Source organism: Mauremys mutica, unplaced genomic scaffold (assembly GCF_020497125.1).
Source record: "Mauremys mutica isolate MM-2020 ecotype Southern unplaced genomic scaffold, ASM2049712v1 Super-Scaffold_100033, whole genome shotgun sequence".
Lineage (NCBI taxonomy): Eukaryota > Metazoa > Chordata > Testudines > Geoemydidae > Mauremys > Mauremys mutica.
The window spans coordinates 136616-154301 of record NW_025423255.1 but is presented as its reverse complement, the minus strand read 5'-3'; the positions used below and the strand labels follow the sequence as shown (position 1 = coordinate 154301).

The 17686-nt window shown below is 53.7% G+C and overlaps 1 protein-coding gene across 1 annotated transcript in view; it reads right to left on the bottom strand.

Moving 5' to 3' along the window:
* LOC123358217 (hydroperoxide isomerase ALOXE3-like) overlaps positions 1 to 15053 on the bottom strand; it is a 38034-nt gene extending 22981 nt beyond the window's left edge. Inside the window, exons 1-3 of the mRNA XM_045000882.1 lie at positions 14907 to 15053; positions 13566 to 13770; positions 1121 to 1205 (exon numbers count right to left, since the gene is read on the bottom strand). Of these exons, the coding sequence (XP_044856817.1) occupies positions 1121 to 1205; positions 13566 to 13770; positions 14907 to 15053 (437 nt within the window). The remainder of the gene's footprint in view (positions 1 to 1120; positions 1206 to 13565; positions 13771 to 14906) is intronic.
* Positions 15054 to 17686: the final 2633 nt, after the last annotated feature.

Here is a 17686-nt window from a genome sequence, read left to right as displayed (position 1 = left end):
TGGGCTCACCATCCCACGCCCGAGAGAGCGCAGACAGGGGCCCCTCCAGAGACCTCCTCTGCCTCACCCAGGCGTGGCTGGAGGCTCCCCATGGGCAAAGAAATCCCTCGCCTGCTCAGCTTCCTAGCAAAAATAAAACCGTCTGCAGCTTGTGTAGTTACAGAGGAACCATCCAAAATGGGCAGCCAGTGTGACCGACTCAGCAGCACTGCCTGCGTCTGCAGAGAGCCTGAGCCCATTGCTCCAAGAACTGCCTCGACTCCCTTCAAATGCCCTAAGAGGCTAGTTTAAATAGTGTTGCAAACCCCAGGGGTTCGTAGATCATGCACCAGCCCGGTCCCCTGAGTAAGTAAGACCCCAAAGGGTTATTGAGTGAAATCTCAGGATCTGGAAGTCAATCCCTGTAGGTGGGGGTCAGATTTCTGAGTTGCTCTCCCCACACACAATGTCTGGAGAGTGACTTGGCTTTTAAAACAGAAGCTGAGGTTTTCCCCAGGATAACCCCGTGACTCCAGGAGCTGGGGCTTTCAGAGAAGCCCTGAGCTGCCGATGCCGCAGGGTTAACTCTTCCATTGTCTCCCCAGAGCAGGTGTGGGAGACTGATGGCGAGTGGGGGGTGGTCAGGCCTACCCAGGGGGGTAAGATGGGGCAGAGAGATGGTTTTAGATGAGTCTCGCCCAGCATAAGCTCTTCGCCCACCTTCTGCCAGTGGCTGGAGCCTGCCCACCCCTCCCAGGTGGAGACCAAAGGAAAAGACCCTGCCCTTCCAGAGGTCACTGATAGGAGGTGCTGCAGCAGCTGAGAACAGAGACAGGCTGCAGCACAGCCTGGCTTATCCTGACATTTGGGAGGGGAGGGTGTAGGATTGAATCAGGGTCCCCATGAGCCCCTGGGTTCTCTCCCCGGCTGAGGAGGGGAGTGGGGTCTAGTGGTTAGAGCAGGGGAGTCGAGAGCCCGAAGTGGGAGGCAGGGGAAGGGAGTGAAAGCAGAACCGGTGCTAATTAGCATCCTCCCCCGGACAGCGCTTATGACTCTATCAGCCTGACCCTCCTCATCCCCCAGTCCTGCCTGGGTGCATCCCAGCCCCCTTCACCAGCCCTGCCGCCCCCGCCCGGCTCACCGGTAGGCCTCCCGCCGCGCCTTCAGCTCCTCTTGCCGGTGCTGCAGCAGCAGCGGGTGCTGGGCGTCCTCAGCCGCGGTTTTGGCTGGAGGGAGAAGAGGGAGTTTGAAAGCCAATGGCACACCCGGGCGTTAGCCACATCATGGGCCCATCCTGCCGTGTTTGTGTGTGTGGGCGGGAGGATGGCTGGTCCCAAACAGAGTGAGAAACAGCACCTCCTGCTGCTCCCCCAGGGAATCAGGGAGGACGCTTGCTTTCTCTAACGGGGGTGTACCAGGCTGCCTCCCCCAAAAAAGGTTCTCTTCTGTGACGTTATTGACATGAACTGGGACCGTATAGATCATGGTTGCAACCAAGGTCCTGTACTGGCACCAAATCTTGTATAAAGGGGGTCAGATAAGGTGTCTAAGACAAGGTTATGGTTTGCTGCTTAGGATTACGCTGTCTGGATGGGTGTATCAATTTTGTAGTTCAAGTTATGAATATTGGCTCTGTGTTTGTATCTCAGTGTGTTCGATTCTAAGAAGCCTCAGTGAAGCATTTGGTCAGTTTCTTGAGAAGGGACTGTTCTCAGTCAGTGCCCAATCAAGAAACAGTTAACGGACAATGGACCTTGGGAGACTCCAATCCACATAAGAAGTCTTCCTGGGGATGTTCAAGACAGCATGTGGGCAATGGCTGCCGCCTGTAAAGAACTGAGTCATGCATGGACATGTGACTTGCCCATGTGACTCCAAACTCCATTTTGCTGTAATTTTCCACAGTAAGAACAAAGAAGTGTCCCTACGTCTGGAAGAGACTATACAAGGTGATGTTACCTCATCTCCATCTTGCCTTCAATCCTGCTTCTTACCTCTGGAGGGACTTTCCTATAAACTGAAGCTCTGAACAAAGGACTGAATGACCCATCCCAGCTGCGGATGGACTCCAGAGACTCGATTTGAACCTGCAGCTTATTCCATCACTGCTACAAGCCTGAACCAAGAACTTTGCCATTACTGTATCTAATTGATTCCATTTAACCACTTCTAGCTCTCATCTCTATCTTTTTCCTTTTATAAATAAACTTTTAGATTTTAGATTCTAAAGGATTGGCAACGGTGTGATTTGTGGGCAAGACCTAACTTGTATATTGACCTGGGTCTGGGCCTTGGTCCTTTGGGATCGAGGGAACCTTTTTCTTTTACTGGGATATTGGTTTTCATAACCATTCATCCCCATAACGAGTGGCATTGGTGGGGATACTGGGAAACTGGAGAGTCTAAGGGAATTGCTTGTGTGACTTGTGGTCAGCCAGTGGGGTGAGACCGAAGTCATCTCTGTTGGGCTGGTTTGGTTTGCCTTGGTGTGCAAAGGACCCCCAGCCTTGGGCTGTAACTGCCTTGCTCTAAACAATTTGTCCTGAATTGGCACTCTCAGTTGGGTCCCACCAAAGCCGCATCGTTACATCTTCACTGATGTGGGGGAGGGTACTGAGAAGGGAGCAGGGGCAGTGTCAGATGCTCGCAGGGTAGATGTGGACAGCTATGCATGGGGCAAACCTGCCCTGGGGCAGATGTGGCCAGATGTGCAGGGTGCCAAACGTTATCAGGGACAGATGCGCATGTGTCCAACCTGAAAATAGACGGATGAAGATGCGGCGAACCTCATGAAATATAGTTGTGGACGGATGTGGACGGGGCCGGCTAGCCTCACAGTATATGTGGACAGATATTGCATGGGGCGAACCTCTGGCGGGACAGATGTGCAGGTGACAGCCCTTATGTTGGCCAGATGTGCACAGTGCAACCTGAGGACAGACATGCATGAATAATGGATGGGGGTGTAAGAATCAGGGTCCAGGTGCTCCTCCCCGGGGAGAACAGAAGGTTTGAATACCGCCCCCCATAAGAAGTTCAATCAACTGTTTGTATACAGTGTTATTTGACCATAAAAATATCCTGAGTAAGGTATTTTATGCAACCGTGTGATGTTCTGAACTGAGTGGCCCTTGTGAGCAAGGCATCCGGGCTGTGGTTGTGAACGTGTGAATGCGAATACAGAGAGAAGTGTCAATTGTAACCATGATGCAACGTTAGCATCACCTCATGTGAGGGCGGGGAAGCAAAACAGGCCAGGAGAGGCCACCTCCCAAGCCAAGTGTTTACACGAAACCAGTTCCAAGTAACCATCCATTAGCCAGCCCAGGAGACGACAATCAAGAGCCATTACATAGGAACATAAGAACGGCCAGACTGGGTCAGACCCATGGCCTATCTAGCCTAATATCCTGTCTTCTGATAGTGGTCAGTGCCAGGAGATTCAGACAGAGAGACCAGGACAGGCAATTTCTCGAGTGATCCATCCCCTGCCATCCAGTCCCCGCTTCTGGCCGTCAGAGGTTTAGGGACGTCCAGAGCATGGGGCTGTCCCCTGATCATCTGGCTAATAGCCATTGATGGACCTATCCTCCATGAACTTCTCTAGTTCTTTTCTGAGCCCTGTTATAGTCTTGGCCTTCACAACATCCTCTGGCGAGGAGTTCCACAGGCTGACTGTGCGTTGTGTGAAGAAATACCCCCTTAGGTTGGTTTTAAACCTGCTCCCTGTTAATTTCATTGGGTGACCCCTGGTTCTTGTGCTATGTGAAGGGGTAAATAACACTTCCGTAGTCACTTTCTCCACCCGAGTCATGATTTTCTAGATCTCTATCATATCCCCCCTTAGTCATCTCTTTTCTAAGATGAACAGTCTCAGTCTTTTTAATCTCTCTTTATACGGAAGCTGTTCCATACTCCTCATGAGTCCAGCGGAGGGCAACAAAAATGATCAGGGGGGCGGGCCCCTGACTTACAAGGAGAGGCTGAGGAAACAGGGCTTCTTTAGTTTGCAGAAGAGAAGAATGAGGGGGGATTTGATAGCAGCCTTCAACTACCTGACGGGGGGGTTCCAAAGAGGTTGGAGCTCGGCTGTTCTCAGTGGTGGCAGATGACAGAAGGGGAGAGGTTTAGCTCAGTGGTTTGAGCCTTGACCTGCTAAATCCAGGGTTGAAAGTTCAATCCTTGAGGGGGCCATTTAGGGATCTGGGGCAAAAATCTGTCTGGGGATTGGTCCTGCTTTGAGCAGCGGGTTGGACTAGATGGTCTTCTGAGGTCCCTTCCAGCCCTGATATTCTATGAATGTCTACTTCTAACAAGGAGCAATGGTCTCACGTTGCAGTGGGGGAGGTTTAGGTTGGATATTAGAAAAAACTATTTCACTAGGCAGGTGGTGAAGCAGTGGAATGGGTTCCCTAGGGAGGTGGTGGAATCTCCTTCCTTAGAGGTTTTTAAGGTCAGGCTTGACAGAGCCCTGGCTGGGATGATTTAGTTGATGTTGGTCCTGCTTTGAGCAGGGGGTTGGACTAGATACCTCCTGAGGTGCCTTCCAGCCCTGATATTCTATGATTTTTGTTGCCCTTTTCTGTACCTTTTCCAATTTCAATACATCTTTTTTGAGATGGGGCAACCAGAACTGTATGTAATATTCAAGGTGTGGGCCTACCATGGATTTATATAGAAGCAATATGATATTTTCTTATTATCCATCCCTTTCCTAAGGGTTCTGTAGCAGGGTGGACCCCTGCTCCTGCCTGGAAGGGGTTAAAAACAGCCCTGGGAAGGGGGCTGTGGCTGGAGAAAGCAGCCTTTAGGCTGGGGCAAGAAGCCTGGGCTGATTGGGAGAAAGCAGGCCCAGCTGCAGCCAGGCCCCAATCTGGCCCAGCTGGCCCCTATAAGAGGCAGTGAGCCAGGAGCCCAGTCAGTCTCCCTCTGCCTGAAGAGGGAGAAGGGCCTGGCTGCAGGGAGCTAGACCGGGTACCTGAGGGGAGCAGGGCTGAGGAGCTGGGGAGCTCCAGCCTGGAAAGCCCCAGGCTGCGGCCTAGCATTGGGCTAACAGGTACTAGAGGTTGCAGGGGGCAGCCCAGGGATAGTCAAAGGCAGCAGGTCCAAACCCTCCTTGCCAGTGATGACTAGGCTGATACTGCAGTCTGCCCCAGGGCGTGGGGCTAGACAATGACTGGCAGTAGCCAATACTGAGGCAAGGTGGGGATAGAGGGTGGGGGTTCCCCGGGGAGGGGAGACCCAGAGAGAAAGGGGTTACTGCCAGGGGGCAGCACCCCAGCTAAAAGGGCACCGGGTCCAGGGAGGGACCCGGGGGGCCAGAGGACAGGCGGCTCACTGGCCTGCAGAGGGCGCTCCAGAGCTGGAACGGAGCTAATTCCCAGGAGTCACCAGCAGGAGGCGCCGCAGGGGTGAGTCTGACCCGTCTACAGGTTCCCAGCATTCGGTTCGCTTTTTTGACTGCCGCTGCACTCTGAGTGGATGTTTTTTCAGAGGACTATCCACCATGACTCCAAGATCTCTTTCTTGAGTGGTAACAGCTAATTTAGCCCCCATCATTTTGAATTATCGTTGGGATTCTGTTTTCCAACATGCATTAACTTTGCATTTATCAAGACTGAAATTCATCTGCCATTTCGTCACCCACTCGCCTGGTTTTGGGAGATCCTTTGTAACTCTTCGCAGTCTGCTTTGGACATAACTATCTTGAGTAATGTAGTGGTGGCTGCAAACTTTGCCACCTCTCTGCTCCCCCACTTTTCCAAATCGTTTATGAATATGTTGCACAGCACAGGTCCCAGGGCAGACCCTGGGGGACTCCGCTAATTACCTCTTCCCACTGTGAAAACTGATCATTCATTTCTGCTCTGTTGTCGATCTTTTAACCAGTTACTGATCCATGAGAGGAGCCATAGGTGCTGACTCCATGGGTGCTCCGGGGCTCAAGCACCCATGCCAAAAAACATAGGGGTGCTCAGCACCCATGAGCCATAGTGGTTCCTGCCCCCCCACCCCCGAGTTTTGTACCTGTGGTCTGGTCACAGCATATGCCCTAGCCCCAGGTGGAGCTTGAGTGTGGAATGTGATGTGTTCTGAGCTGCTCCCCATTCTGCCCTGGGGGCAGTGAGATTGTTTATAAACAGAGGCAGGGTGACTAAGATCACAAAAAGCTTCCCATTAAATTAAATGATCTTTAGATGATCCTGAAAGCATTCCCAGGCACCCTAGTTAAAAGACAGGAACCAAAGGGCAGGAATAAATGGTGAGTTTTCAGAATGGTGTCAAATGGTGTCCCCCGGAGGTCTGTTCTGGGACCAGTCGTATTCAACATATTCCTAAATGATCTGCAAAAAGAGGTAAACAGGGAGGTGGCAAAATTTGCACACAATACAAAATTACTCAAAACAGTTAAGCCCAAAGCTGACTGCGAAGCGTTACAAAGGGATCTCACAAAACTGGGTGACTGGGCAACACGATGGCAGATGAAATTCAATGTTAAGTGCAAAGTACTGCACATGGCAAAATATAATCCCAACTACGCATACAAAATGATGGGGTCTAACTTACCTGCTACCCATCATCAGGAAAGAGATCTTGGAGTCACTTGCAATAACCTGGCAGCCCCATGCACAGTTATAAGAATCGTGCTCACTGGGCCTGTATCATCCTGAACTCATTCTCCAGCTTCAGGTGACTTAAAAATTATCTCCAATCATCAACGGGACAGACACAACTGAATAATGTAGCTGTCCTTAATGTGCATGAAGACCATACCAGGGAACTAGATGTAAATAAAATTGCTGACAGTTTCATCCAGAAAGCTACGGTGAGATGTAATGTCTTTAAACCGGGACGCTGGTGAAAACAGGTTGTAAGTGACTGCAATGATTTCAATATACTATAATCCAGGAGAACGTAAATACGTAGTTCATAAGAATGTAACCATTATTAAAATAGTAAAGATACCAACGATAGACACATTCAGTAACTAGAACAAGAAAGATGTGTATAAAGAGGTTGAAAACAACCTCTCCCCAAAACTAGCAAAGTCCCTCCCCCACACACACCTTTTCGAAAGCACTCACCAGCAAAAACAAAAGTCAGTGCCTATTGTGACGTTATTGACATGAACTGTGACCGTATCGATCATTGTTGCAACCACTGCTATATCTTTGCAGCAAATCTTGTACAAAGATTGTCGTGTGAGGTGTCTGTGAAAGGTTATGGTTTGCTGGGTATCTCAATGTGTGTCTCATTTTTGCAGTTGAAGTTATGAATATTGGCTATGCACTTGTATCTCAGTGTGTTTGATGCTAAGTAGCATTAGGGAAGCATTTGGTCAGCTTCTCGAGAAAGGAATTTGCAGATTAAGTGCCCAGTCAAGAAACACTTAACTGACAATGGACCTTGGGAGACTCCACTCCACATCTGAGAAGTCTTCCTGGGACGTTCGAGGTAGCATGTGAGCAATGGCTGCTCTACCTGCAAACTGAGTCGTGCATGGACATGTGACTTGCCCAGGTGGCTACAAACATCATCTTGTTGCTGTGATTTTGCACAGGAGAACAAAGGGGTTTCCGCCCATAAGAGAGAGAATATAAAAGGCCCTGGGGACCAGGAGCGTAGCTAGTGGGGTGCAAAGGAAGCAGCCGCTTCCCTTCAGCACATTTTCCAAAAGCGGCGCCTTAGTTAGGGGTTACCGTGGTGCCAGCGGGCGGGGCCCACGCTCCGCTCTGAAGCTTGGCCTGCCGGCCGGCGCTGAACTCCTACAGGCAAGGGGAGGGGCAGGGGCTGCTCCCTGCGGTGGGTGGGGGGTGGACGGCACCGGGCACAGGAAGTGGAAAGTGGCGGTGCTAGAACTGCAGCAGCGGGGCTGGTACCGGACAGGGCCGCCCAGGGGGGGGGGCGAGAGGGGCAATTTGCCCCAGGCCCCGAGCCCCACAGGGGCCCCCACGAGAGTTTTTCGGGGCCCCTGGAGCGGGCTCCCTCACTCGCTCCAGGGGGCTCAGAAAACTCTTGCGGGGCCGGGCGCAGGAGCTTCTTCGCTCTCGGTCTTCGCCGGCGGGGGGTCCTTCCGCTCCGGGGCAGAAGGACCCCCCGCTGGCGAATTACCGCCGAAGACGGAGCGGGTCCCGCCGCTGAAGTTCAGCCCGGTCTTCGGCGGTAATTCGGCGGCGGGGGGGCCCTTCCGTTCCGGGACCCGCCGCCGAAGTGCCCCGAAGACCTGCGGCGGGAACCCCCCGCCGCCGAATTACCACCGAAGACCGGGCTGCGCTTCGGCGGCGGGTCCAGCTTCGGCGGTAATTCGGCAGCGGGGGAGGGGGGGCGCCCACCGCAGGTCTTCGGGGCACATCGGCGGCAGGTCCCGGAACGGAAGAGCACCCCACCGCCAAAGACCCCGGGCCCCCGGAATCCTCTGGGCGGCCCTGGTACCGGGAGCAGCATGGAGCGGCCGTGAGAGGTGGGTGCGGGTGGCCCGGATCCCCCTGCCTGGGGCTCCCCTCGCCCGCCACAGGGCGTGGGCTCTTTCTCTACAGCACTGCCTGCAGTGGGGCTGAGGCTCTCCCGGGGCTCTGCCCAGCACGCGCCCAGCACCCCCGGGGCTGCTCCTGTCTCCCCAGGGGGCTGAGGCCGTGCCACCCCTTCCCCAGCTTCCCCCTCCAGCAGCCCCCGCCCCACCCTGCCGGGCCTGTTCAGCCCTCGGCCCCACCGGGTCCTGCCCCGCCTCATGCAACCCGCCCCTACCGTGCAGGTGCAGGGGGCGGCCCGGCCCGGGGGGACTGGGGGAGCCGCAGCGAAGCCCCGCCCGGAGCTGGTGCAGGAGACGAGCCTGGTGCTCAGCCCAGGCTCCGGCATCAGCCTGCAGCGGGGAGCGCAGCCACCCCCCGCCGGCTCGGCTCAGCCCAGCCCCACTCTTAAAGGGACACGGTCCCCACCGCGGCTCGGCCCGGCTCGGGGCACGTGGGGGTGTCAAGGTGCGTGCAGGGGGCACCCAGGTGCCTGCAGGGCCCTGGCAATAGATGGGTCTGGGGAGATGCGGAGGGGGTGGGTTACATGGGGTATCCAGGAGGGTCGGTATATGGGAGTATCAGGGTGCATGCAGGGGGGGTGCATGCAGGGGGCTTTGGGGCACGAGAGCCCCCAGCACTGCGGTGCACTGGTGCAGGTGGGGCGCTGCAGGGCCTGCGCTGAGTTCCCGGCGCTAGCATTGCTGGTGCAGGTCTTGGGACGGGGAGGGGGCCGCCCGCAGCCTCCCAGCATTCGAGAGCGCCCCGGGCTGCCGTCCAGCGTTCTAGAACCAAGAACTCTGCCATTACTGGGTGTAATTGATTCCTGTAACCAGTTTCAGCTCTCGTCCATATTTCATTCTTTTTATGAATAAACCGTTAGATTTTAGATTCTAAAGGATTGGCAGCAGCGTGATTTGTGGGTAAGACCTGACTTGTATATTGACCTGCGTCTGGGGCTTGGTCTTTTGGGATCAGGAGAACCGTTTTTCTTTTACTGGGGTCTTGGTTTTCATAGACTCTAGGGCTGGCAGGGACCTCGAGAGGTCATCGAGTCCGGTCCCCTGCCCTCAAGGCAGGACCAAATACTGTCTAGACCAGATAGACATTTATCTAACCTACTGTTAAATATCTCCAGAGATGGAGATTCCACAACCTCCCTAGGCAATTTATTCCAGTGCTTAACCACCCTGACAGTTAGGAACTTTTGCCTAATGTCCAACCTAAACCTCCCTTGCTGCAGTTCAAGCCCGTTGCTTCTTGTTCTATCCTTAGAGGCTAAGGTGAATAAGTTTTCTCCCTCCTTCTGATGCCACCCTGTTAGATACCTGAAAACTGCTATCATGTCCCCTCTCGGTCTTCTCTTTCCCAAACTAAACAAACCCAGTTCTTTCAGCCTTCCTTCGTAGGTCATGTTCTCAAGACCTTTAATCATTCTTGTTGCTCTTCTCTGGACCCTCACCCATTTCTCCACGTCTTTCTTTAAATGCGGTGCCCAGAACTGGACACAATACTCCAGCTGAGGCCTAACCAGCGCAGAGTAGAGCGGAAGAATGACTTCTCGTGTCTTGCTCACAACACACCTGTTACTGCATCCCAGAATCACGTTTGCTTTTTTTGCAACAGCATCACACTGTTGACTCATATTTAGCTTGTGGTCCGCTATAACCCCTAGATCCCTTTCTGCCGTACTCCTTCCTAGACCGTCTCTTCCCATTCTGTATGTGTGAAACTGATTGTTCCTTCCTACGTGGAGCACTTTGCATTTGTCTTTATTAAACTTCATCCTGTTTACCTCAGACCATTTCTCCAATTTGTCCAGATCATTTTGAATTATGACCCTATCCTCCAAAGCACTTGCAATCCCTCCCAGATTGGTATAATCTGCAAACTTAATAAGCGTACTTTCTATGCCAATATCTAAGTCGTTGATGAAGATATTGAACAGAGCCAGTCCCAAAACAGACCCCTGCGGAACCCCACTTGTTATACCTTTCCAGCAGGATTGGGAACCATTAATAACTACTCTCTGAGTGCGGTTATCCAGCCAGTTATGCACCCACCTTATAGTAACCCCATCTAAGTTGTATTTGTCTAGTTTATTGATAAGAATATCGTGCGAGACCATATCAAATGCCTTACTAAAGTCTAGGTCTACCACATCCACCGCTTCTCCCTTATCCACAAGACTCGTTATCCTAGCAAAGAAAGCTCTCAGATTGGTGTGACGTGATTTGTTCTTTACAAATCCATGCTGGCTATTCCCTAACACCTTACCACCTTTGCAGATGATTTCCTTAATTACTTGCTCCATTATCTTCCCTGGCACAAAAGTTAATCTAATTAGTCTGTAGTTTCCTGGGTTGTTTTTATTTCCCTTTTTATAGATGGGTATTATATTTGCCCTTTTCCAGTCTTCTGGAATCTCTCCCGTCTCCCATGATTTTCCAAAGATAATAGCTAGAGGCTCAGATACCTCCTCTGTTAGCTCCTGGAGTATTCTAGGATGCATTTCATCAGGCTCTGGTGACTTGCAGACATCTAACTTTTCTAAGTGATTTTTAACTTGGTCTTTTTTTATTTTATCTTCCAAACCTACCCCCTTCCCATTAGCATTCATAACCATTCGTCCCCATAGCGAGTGGCACTGGGAAATGGGAGTGTCTACGGGAATTGCTTGTGTGACTTATGGTCAGCCAGTGGGGTGAGACCGAGTCTTCTCTGTTTGGCTGCTTTGGTTTGCCTTAGTAAAGGAAACCACCCTGCCGATGAGCCAAAGGTGATCCTGGATGTAAGTGAAACCCAGAAAGAGTCTGTCGCTGCTCAGGAAAGTGATCCTTTCGAGCAAGCCCTAGGTGAAGAGGGTAAGGGCAGAATTTCTGTGAGGGGGTGAATTGATGCTTTGAGAAGCTCCCAGGGAAAGGAATCCTCATGGTAATCCGTGCAAGCAGTTTGCTGGAACTAAAAGTGTGGAAGTGATTTGACCAAGGCAGTTTCAGTTCCTAAAAGCCAGAAATGTTCTGCAGTGAATGGATCCACTGACTTTCCTGTTGAAAGATCCAGTGGGGATGGCTTTGAGAAGATCTCAGATGAACCTAAGAGCTGTTAAGAAAGTTGAACAGCCCTATAACCAAGTGGCTGTGCTCGACCAGTTTGCTGGGCAAACAAGGTTGTTGAGAGAGGAATGTCTCCATGCTGATTCGGTGGGTGGACAGTCTGTGTCTCGGGTTCAGAGGGAAGACAGGGCAGTTGAGTCTGCAGAGCAGAACGGCTGGGCAGTTAATCTCTGGAGCAGGGCCGGCTTTAGGAAGTGGGGGGGCCGATTCGAATATCTTGCGGCGGTCCAGGACTTCGGCGGCGGGTCCTTCGCTCATTCCGGGTCTTCCACGGCACTGAAGGACCCGCCGCCCAAGACCCGGAGTGAGTGAAGGAAGGACCTGCCGCCAAAATGCTGCCGCCCGGACCGCCGCGGTGAGTAAAAATTAAAAAGTTAGGTGCTCTTCTTTAGGGTGCAGGCGTGGGGCCTGATTCAGGGGAATCGGCCTAAAGTTGGACCTGCCCTGGAGAATGCAGGGAAGGGCAGGTATACGCTCATCCCTAGACACTTTGGATATGACTCGTCGTCGCTCAGTGGAATTAACGTCGGATTCCATGTGGAAGCAGAGGTCGGTAAGGGAAGGACCACAGAACTTTGAGTCTAACTTGCTGGTGAAAATGGACAGTATCTCTTTACGACAGAGAACTGCCTTGGAAGTGGTAGTGGTTAAGGATCTGAATAGTCGCGAACAGGCTCCTGTCTCAGTTGATGCAAATTACCTGGCTGGCAGGGAGAAGAAAGACTTACTAATAGCTAAAAGAAGGAGGAGTCCTTGTGGCACCTTAGAGACAAACACATTTATTTGTCTTTGTTCGTCTCGGGTGCCACAAGGACTCCTCCCTGCTACAGACTAGCAGGGCTGCCGCTCTGAAACTTGCTAATAGCTGGTAGGGAAGACAACACACCCACTCAGCCCATGGATTCTGTTTAGCAAGAGAAATCAGGGTTGGATCCTTCAGGGAGCTCCCGGCAAGACCAGGGTGCTGAAGGCTCCGAGGTCGGTCCCAGGAGGCATCGAAGCCAAGGAGGCTTCCCCTAGCGGAGTGTGCCAGAGCAGTACCAGAGCACCGAGCCTGTGACCTCCCTGACAGAGGCTGCAAATGCCGCCCCCTCTCTGTTTCTCCGCCCCCCCCCCACATACACCCTTTCCAAATTATTTATGAATGTGTTGCACCGCACTGGTCCCAGGACAGACCCTCGGGGGTGTGACGGAGCAGGGAGTGGGGAGGATTGAGCTGGGGATGTTGCGGGGGAGTTTTGCAGGTACTGTCTGCCCTGGGGATGGGATATCAGGGGGGTGACTTCACTTGAGGGATGATACCGGAGCGTGTAATCCAAGCCAGGAGGGGGATGGGGCCAGGTGACACCTTCTGCCTGGGAAGCTGGACAAAGGCTGGAGGAGGAGCCGGGGTGTGTGGCTGGAGGAGACGGCTGGAGGGGGGGTTTCGGTTTGGAGCTGGCTGGGGGAACGGAGGGAGCCCCAGGGCTGGGGTCTAAGCTCCCTGCCCCCCAAGACGGACCTGACTGAGGGGGTCCTGTTGTCTGTACCTACAAGCTCTGTGCTGGACTGTGTTTCTGTCGTCTAATAAACCTTCTGTGTTACGGGCTGGCTGAGTCACCATGAATCGCAGGAAGTGGAGGGGTGCAGGGCCCTGACTCCCCCACACTCTGTGACACTATTTACCTCTCCCCACTGGGAAAACTGCCCATTCATCCCCCTTCCGTTATCGAGCTATTAACCAGTTACTGATCCATGTGAGAATCCATGAACGTTCATGGGAGACATGGTGACGTCCATCAAGTCAAGAGGGAAATTTCCCCCCCGTCCCCCCAGAATCACCATGTTCAGGGGGACGGGGCGCCAGGGCTCGCCGCTGACCAGTTGTTGAGTGGACGGGAGGCGCTCGGGTTAGGGGGCGTGGAGAGGAGGGGGCAGAGGGCAGGCAGGGCCCGTGATCCCTTGTGTGAAGTGGGGAACCTACCTGCCCCTTCTCGCAGCTCCACGGTGCGGTACCCCTCGATCCATCGGTAGCAGGGGAAGCGGTAGGTGTCCCCCTCGGGCGACGTCACCTGGACGCAGTTGCAGAGCCAGCCGTCCGAGGGGAAGAAGGAATAGGGCTCCTTGTGCAGTCGGATCAGCACGATCGGCCCCAGGCTTTGTGCGCTGGGCACCTGGTATATGTCCACCTGGGGAGGGAGAGGGCCGGGGGAGCAGGGTTAGACCCCCCCACAGAGCTGGGGGACGCCAGGGATTGCCCCTAATTCCTGCACACGGCTCATTGCTCTTCCGCTCCGGCTTCGGGGGCAAAAGGGGAACCGCCCTGGCTCATGGGGGTTCTGCCTGAAGTGACCTCCAGGGGCACCACTCAGACGGAGCCCAGAGATTGGGGGTCAGCGCAGCAGTATTGCCAGATCTAACCCTGCCAACGGCTGGAAAAAGGGCAAGAGCCCCACGCCTCTGCTCCCAGCAGGGAGCGGGGAGAACAAGAGATCTAGGGCAGCACTATTGTGGGTAGTGCAGTAGCACGGCGAGATCCAATCAGGAGTCAGGCCCCTGTTGTGCCAGGCGCTGCACAAACCTCGACTGAGATCAGGGCCCCCTTTGCGTCCAGTGCTGCACGGACACATACCGAAAAGCCACAGTCTAAACAGGCAAATTATTATCCTCCCTAGTTCATTAGTTTCTAAGGGCTTTGTATGGGTTAGGAATCATCATGCTTCAGAGCTCTGAACAACAGGGGACAGGAGGGAAATGGGGGCAGTTTAGCCCTTCATTGAGGGGTCTTTTGCAATTTCTCATGAAGCAGCCGGTGTCGGCCACTGTTGGACAGTGGCCCCGTTAGATCCGCTGCTCTGGCCAGTCCCTGCAATGGCAGGGGATTGATTAGGTTGGTGTGCCCGGATGGTGCCAGCAGATGAACCATGCCGCAGAGGATGGAAACGCCCTCAAGGAACCTGACCTGGGGGAGAATTTCCTTCCTGACCCCCCAATCTGGTGATTGGTTGGACCCCAACACGTGAGCGAGACACACCAGCTAGGAAGAGGATTCTCTGGGCCAGCTCAGAGTGCCGGCCGCCCCGCCGGGTGTCCAAGCATCGATGCGTCAGAGGAAGGTGGGGGAGGAAAAAAAAGCAGAATGCACCCGACCAGTTACTGAGCAGGGAAGGGGGGGAGGTTGTTCCTGACCCCTGTGGAAAACCATCTGAAGCCCTGAAGCATGAGAGTGCCTGAATGCAGAGCTGCAGGTGTTCGTCTCGGAAATTTCCCCCTTGGGAGATCCTCAGGAGACAGCTGCTGTGGAGGAGGGAGGACTCGTACTCACAGCTCCGGGAGCAAAGTCCTTTCCTTCATGATCCAGCCGGTGCTTGGGGGTCTCCCCGTGAGCTCCCACCAGGGTGATGGAGATAGCGCTGCAGGTGCTGGCCGCCAAGCCCTGCCCGGTGGTCACCCGGACGGTGTAGGTGGCCATGGGGCAATGTCAGGAGGTGGTTTGCTCACGCTCCCTCCAGCCGGTGAGCTGGGACATTAAGAGCAGCTCCCAGCGGGCGAAGGAGATTGTTCTTTGGCAGCTCCGCCCTGCAGACCACGTCTGGCTTGTTGACTCGCTCCTGGATAATTGCATCCAGCTGTGGGCTGGGTGCCAGCTGGCTCCAGTGGGGCCCCTCCCAGCACCCACGCACCTGTGAAGAGACTCACCTGAGCCAAGATCTGGCAAAGAGGGTTATCACAGACACGCCCACGCACACCCCGTGCTCTGGCGAAGGCCTCGGACGTCTCGTGTCTGCTTTGAGCAACTGAGGAGTGGGGGCGTCTTTTCCACCAATGCCTCGCCGGGCAGCCCTTGCAAAATCCCCCATCGGCCCAGGGTGGCACAACCTCCTTTTGATCATTCCCGTTTCTCTTCCAGCCTCGCGATTGCAGAACGGCCCCTGCTGGGCAGAGGCTGGGGCTCCCAGGTGCACCTGGTTACCTCCAATTGCTGGGAGCAGGTGGAGACAAAGGGACTGGGGTTGTTTCGAGGCAAAGAGCGTCAAAGTTCGCAGGGCCCTGCCAGGATCTGGGGAACGGTCCCAGGCAGGCAGCGAATTGCCGCTGTTGTGAGCTGTTGGCTGCGCGTGTGCGTTCTCGGTGTGTGCCATCCTGGCCCTGCGCAGAGAGCCGGGCCAGCAGACCTCCCTCGGGCCCCCAGTGAGGCCACCAGACACAGCTAGCAGCGAAGGCGCCCGGCCAGGGTTATTGCCGACAGAGCAGGGCAGGGACACCGGCCCCCTCCGTGGCCCCAGCCCCGCCCCATCTCTTCCCCCGCAGGTCCCACCCCTGGCCAAGTCGTAAGCCGGAGTGGGGCCAGGAGCCGCGGACCCTCGCGAATCCTTCTGCCTTTAGATCCCTAAATATGTTAGTCCAATCCACTTCCCTAACTAGTCGCCTTAATTTAGTAAAGTTAGCCCTTTTGAAATCGTAAACCTTAGTCTCAGATGCAATTTTGTTTATCCTTCCATTTATTTTGAACCGAATTAGCTCATGATCACTCGGTTCAAAATAAATGGAAGGATAAACAAAATTGCATCCTTAGTTACCACCTTTACCTTGTACACGTTCATTCAATTAAAACATCTCTATCCAGCACGCTCTCATCTGACCTTATCTTCAGGAGAGGCCAACGTGTCCTTGTTATCTCTGGGGAGAGTGTTTTCACCCTACTTGGTACAAAGGTGTTCTCGTACCACCCTTCTGGACGGCGTTTATGTCCCGTGCCTCGTACGTCTCGGGAACACCACGTGATTGTGCAATACCGGCCCTTGTCTTGCCAAGTTCTGTGCGCTTGCCAGCGGGCATGTTTTATACTGGCCTGACGTCTGCTCACAGCCAGGCTTTTGCTCACTTTGCTTTATAGCAGCAGGGCCTGACTACCACTTCAGTCCAGGCCTCAGGCCTCAGACTGGGCCCCTTCTACAAGGCCTCACGGCTCAAGCTCTCTCTTTCTCCTACAGCAGCAGTGGGAGGAAAGGTTTTGGGTAGAGCTAGTCAGGAATGTTCAACAGAACTTTTTTTTGGGGGTGGTGGCGGGGGTTAGAAAATACTGTGTCAGTCTGCACCCCATATTCACCCTAGTGCAGGGGAGGGGGAACTTTTTGGCCTGAGGGCCACATTTGGGAATAGAAATTGTGTGGCGGGCCATGAATGCTCACAAAATCGGGGTTGGGGTGTGGGAGGGGGTGAGGGCCCTGGTTGGGGGCGCTGGCTCCAGGGTGGGGCCAGAAATGAGAGGTTCACCTCTTCCACGCCAATGTCACTTTTTCCTTCACAGTAGACACCTTCAGGCCACTCAGCGTCATCTCCTCCCTGGGCTGTAAATTGACAAGCCTTTAATTCTCTGAACTAAAAGGGCTTTAGAGAATTAACATGGTTCACCTTAGGCTTTAGGGTTGAGGTGGGGGATGCTATGAGACAGCTACCAGGCGCTCTTGGACTGTGAATGGCCCATCCCATGACGCTTCCATCTTATGGGCCTGGAACGCCTTCAAGACCATGACCTGGTCCCCTACTTTGACGGAACGCTCTCTGGCATGTTTATCGTACCAGGCCTTTTGCGCTTCCTGAGCATCTTTTAGGTTTTCTCTAGCAAGGGCTAAAGAGTTTTGGAGGATGTTTTGTAGGTTGTTTACAAAGTCCAGAATGTTAGTTCCTGGAGAAGGCGTAAACCGCTCCCATTGCTGCTTCACCAACTGTAATGGCCCCTTAACCTTGCGGCCATACACAAGCTCGAATGGTGAGAACCCTAAACTGGGATGTGGTACAGCCCTGTAGGTAAAATGCAACTGCTGCAACACAAGGTCCCAATCGTTGGAGTGTTCATTTACGAATTTACGTATCATGGCCCCCAAAGTTCCATTAAACCTCTCCACCAGGCCATTGGTTTGATGGTGGTAAGGGCAGGCAACCAAGTGGTTCACCCCATGAACTTCCCAAAGACTTTTCCTGGTTCCTGCCAGGAAATTAGTTCCCGAATCTGTAAGGATGTCGGAGGGCCAACAACCCTGGCAAAAATGTGTGTTAAGGCCTGGCACACACTTTTAGCCCTGGTGTTGCTTAGAGCTACTG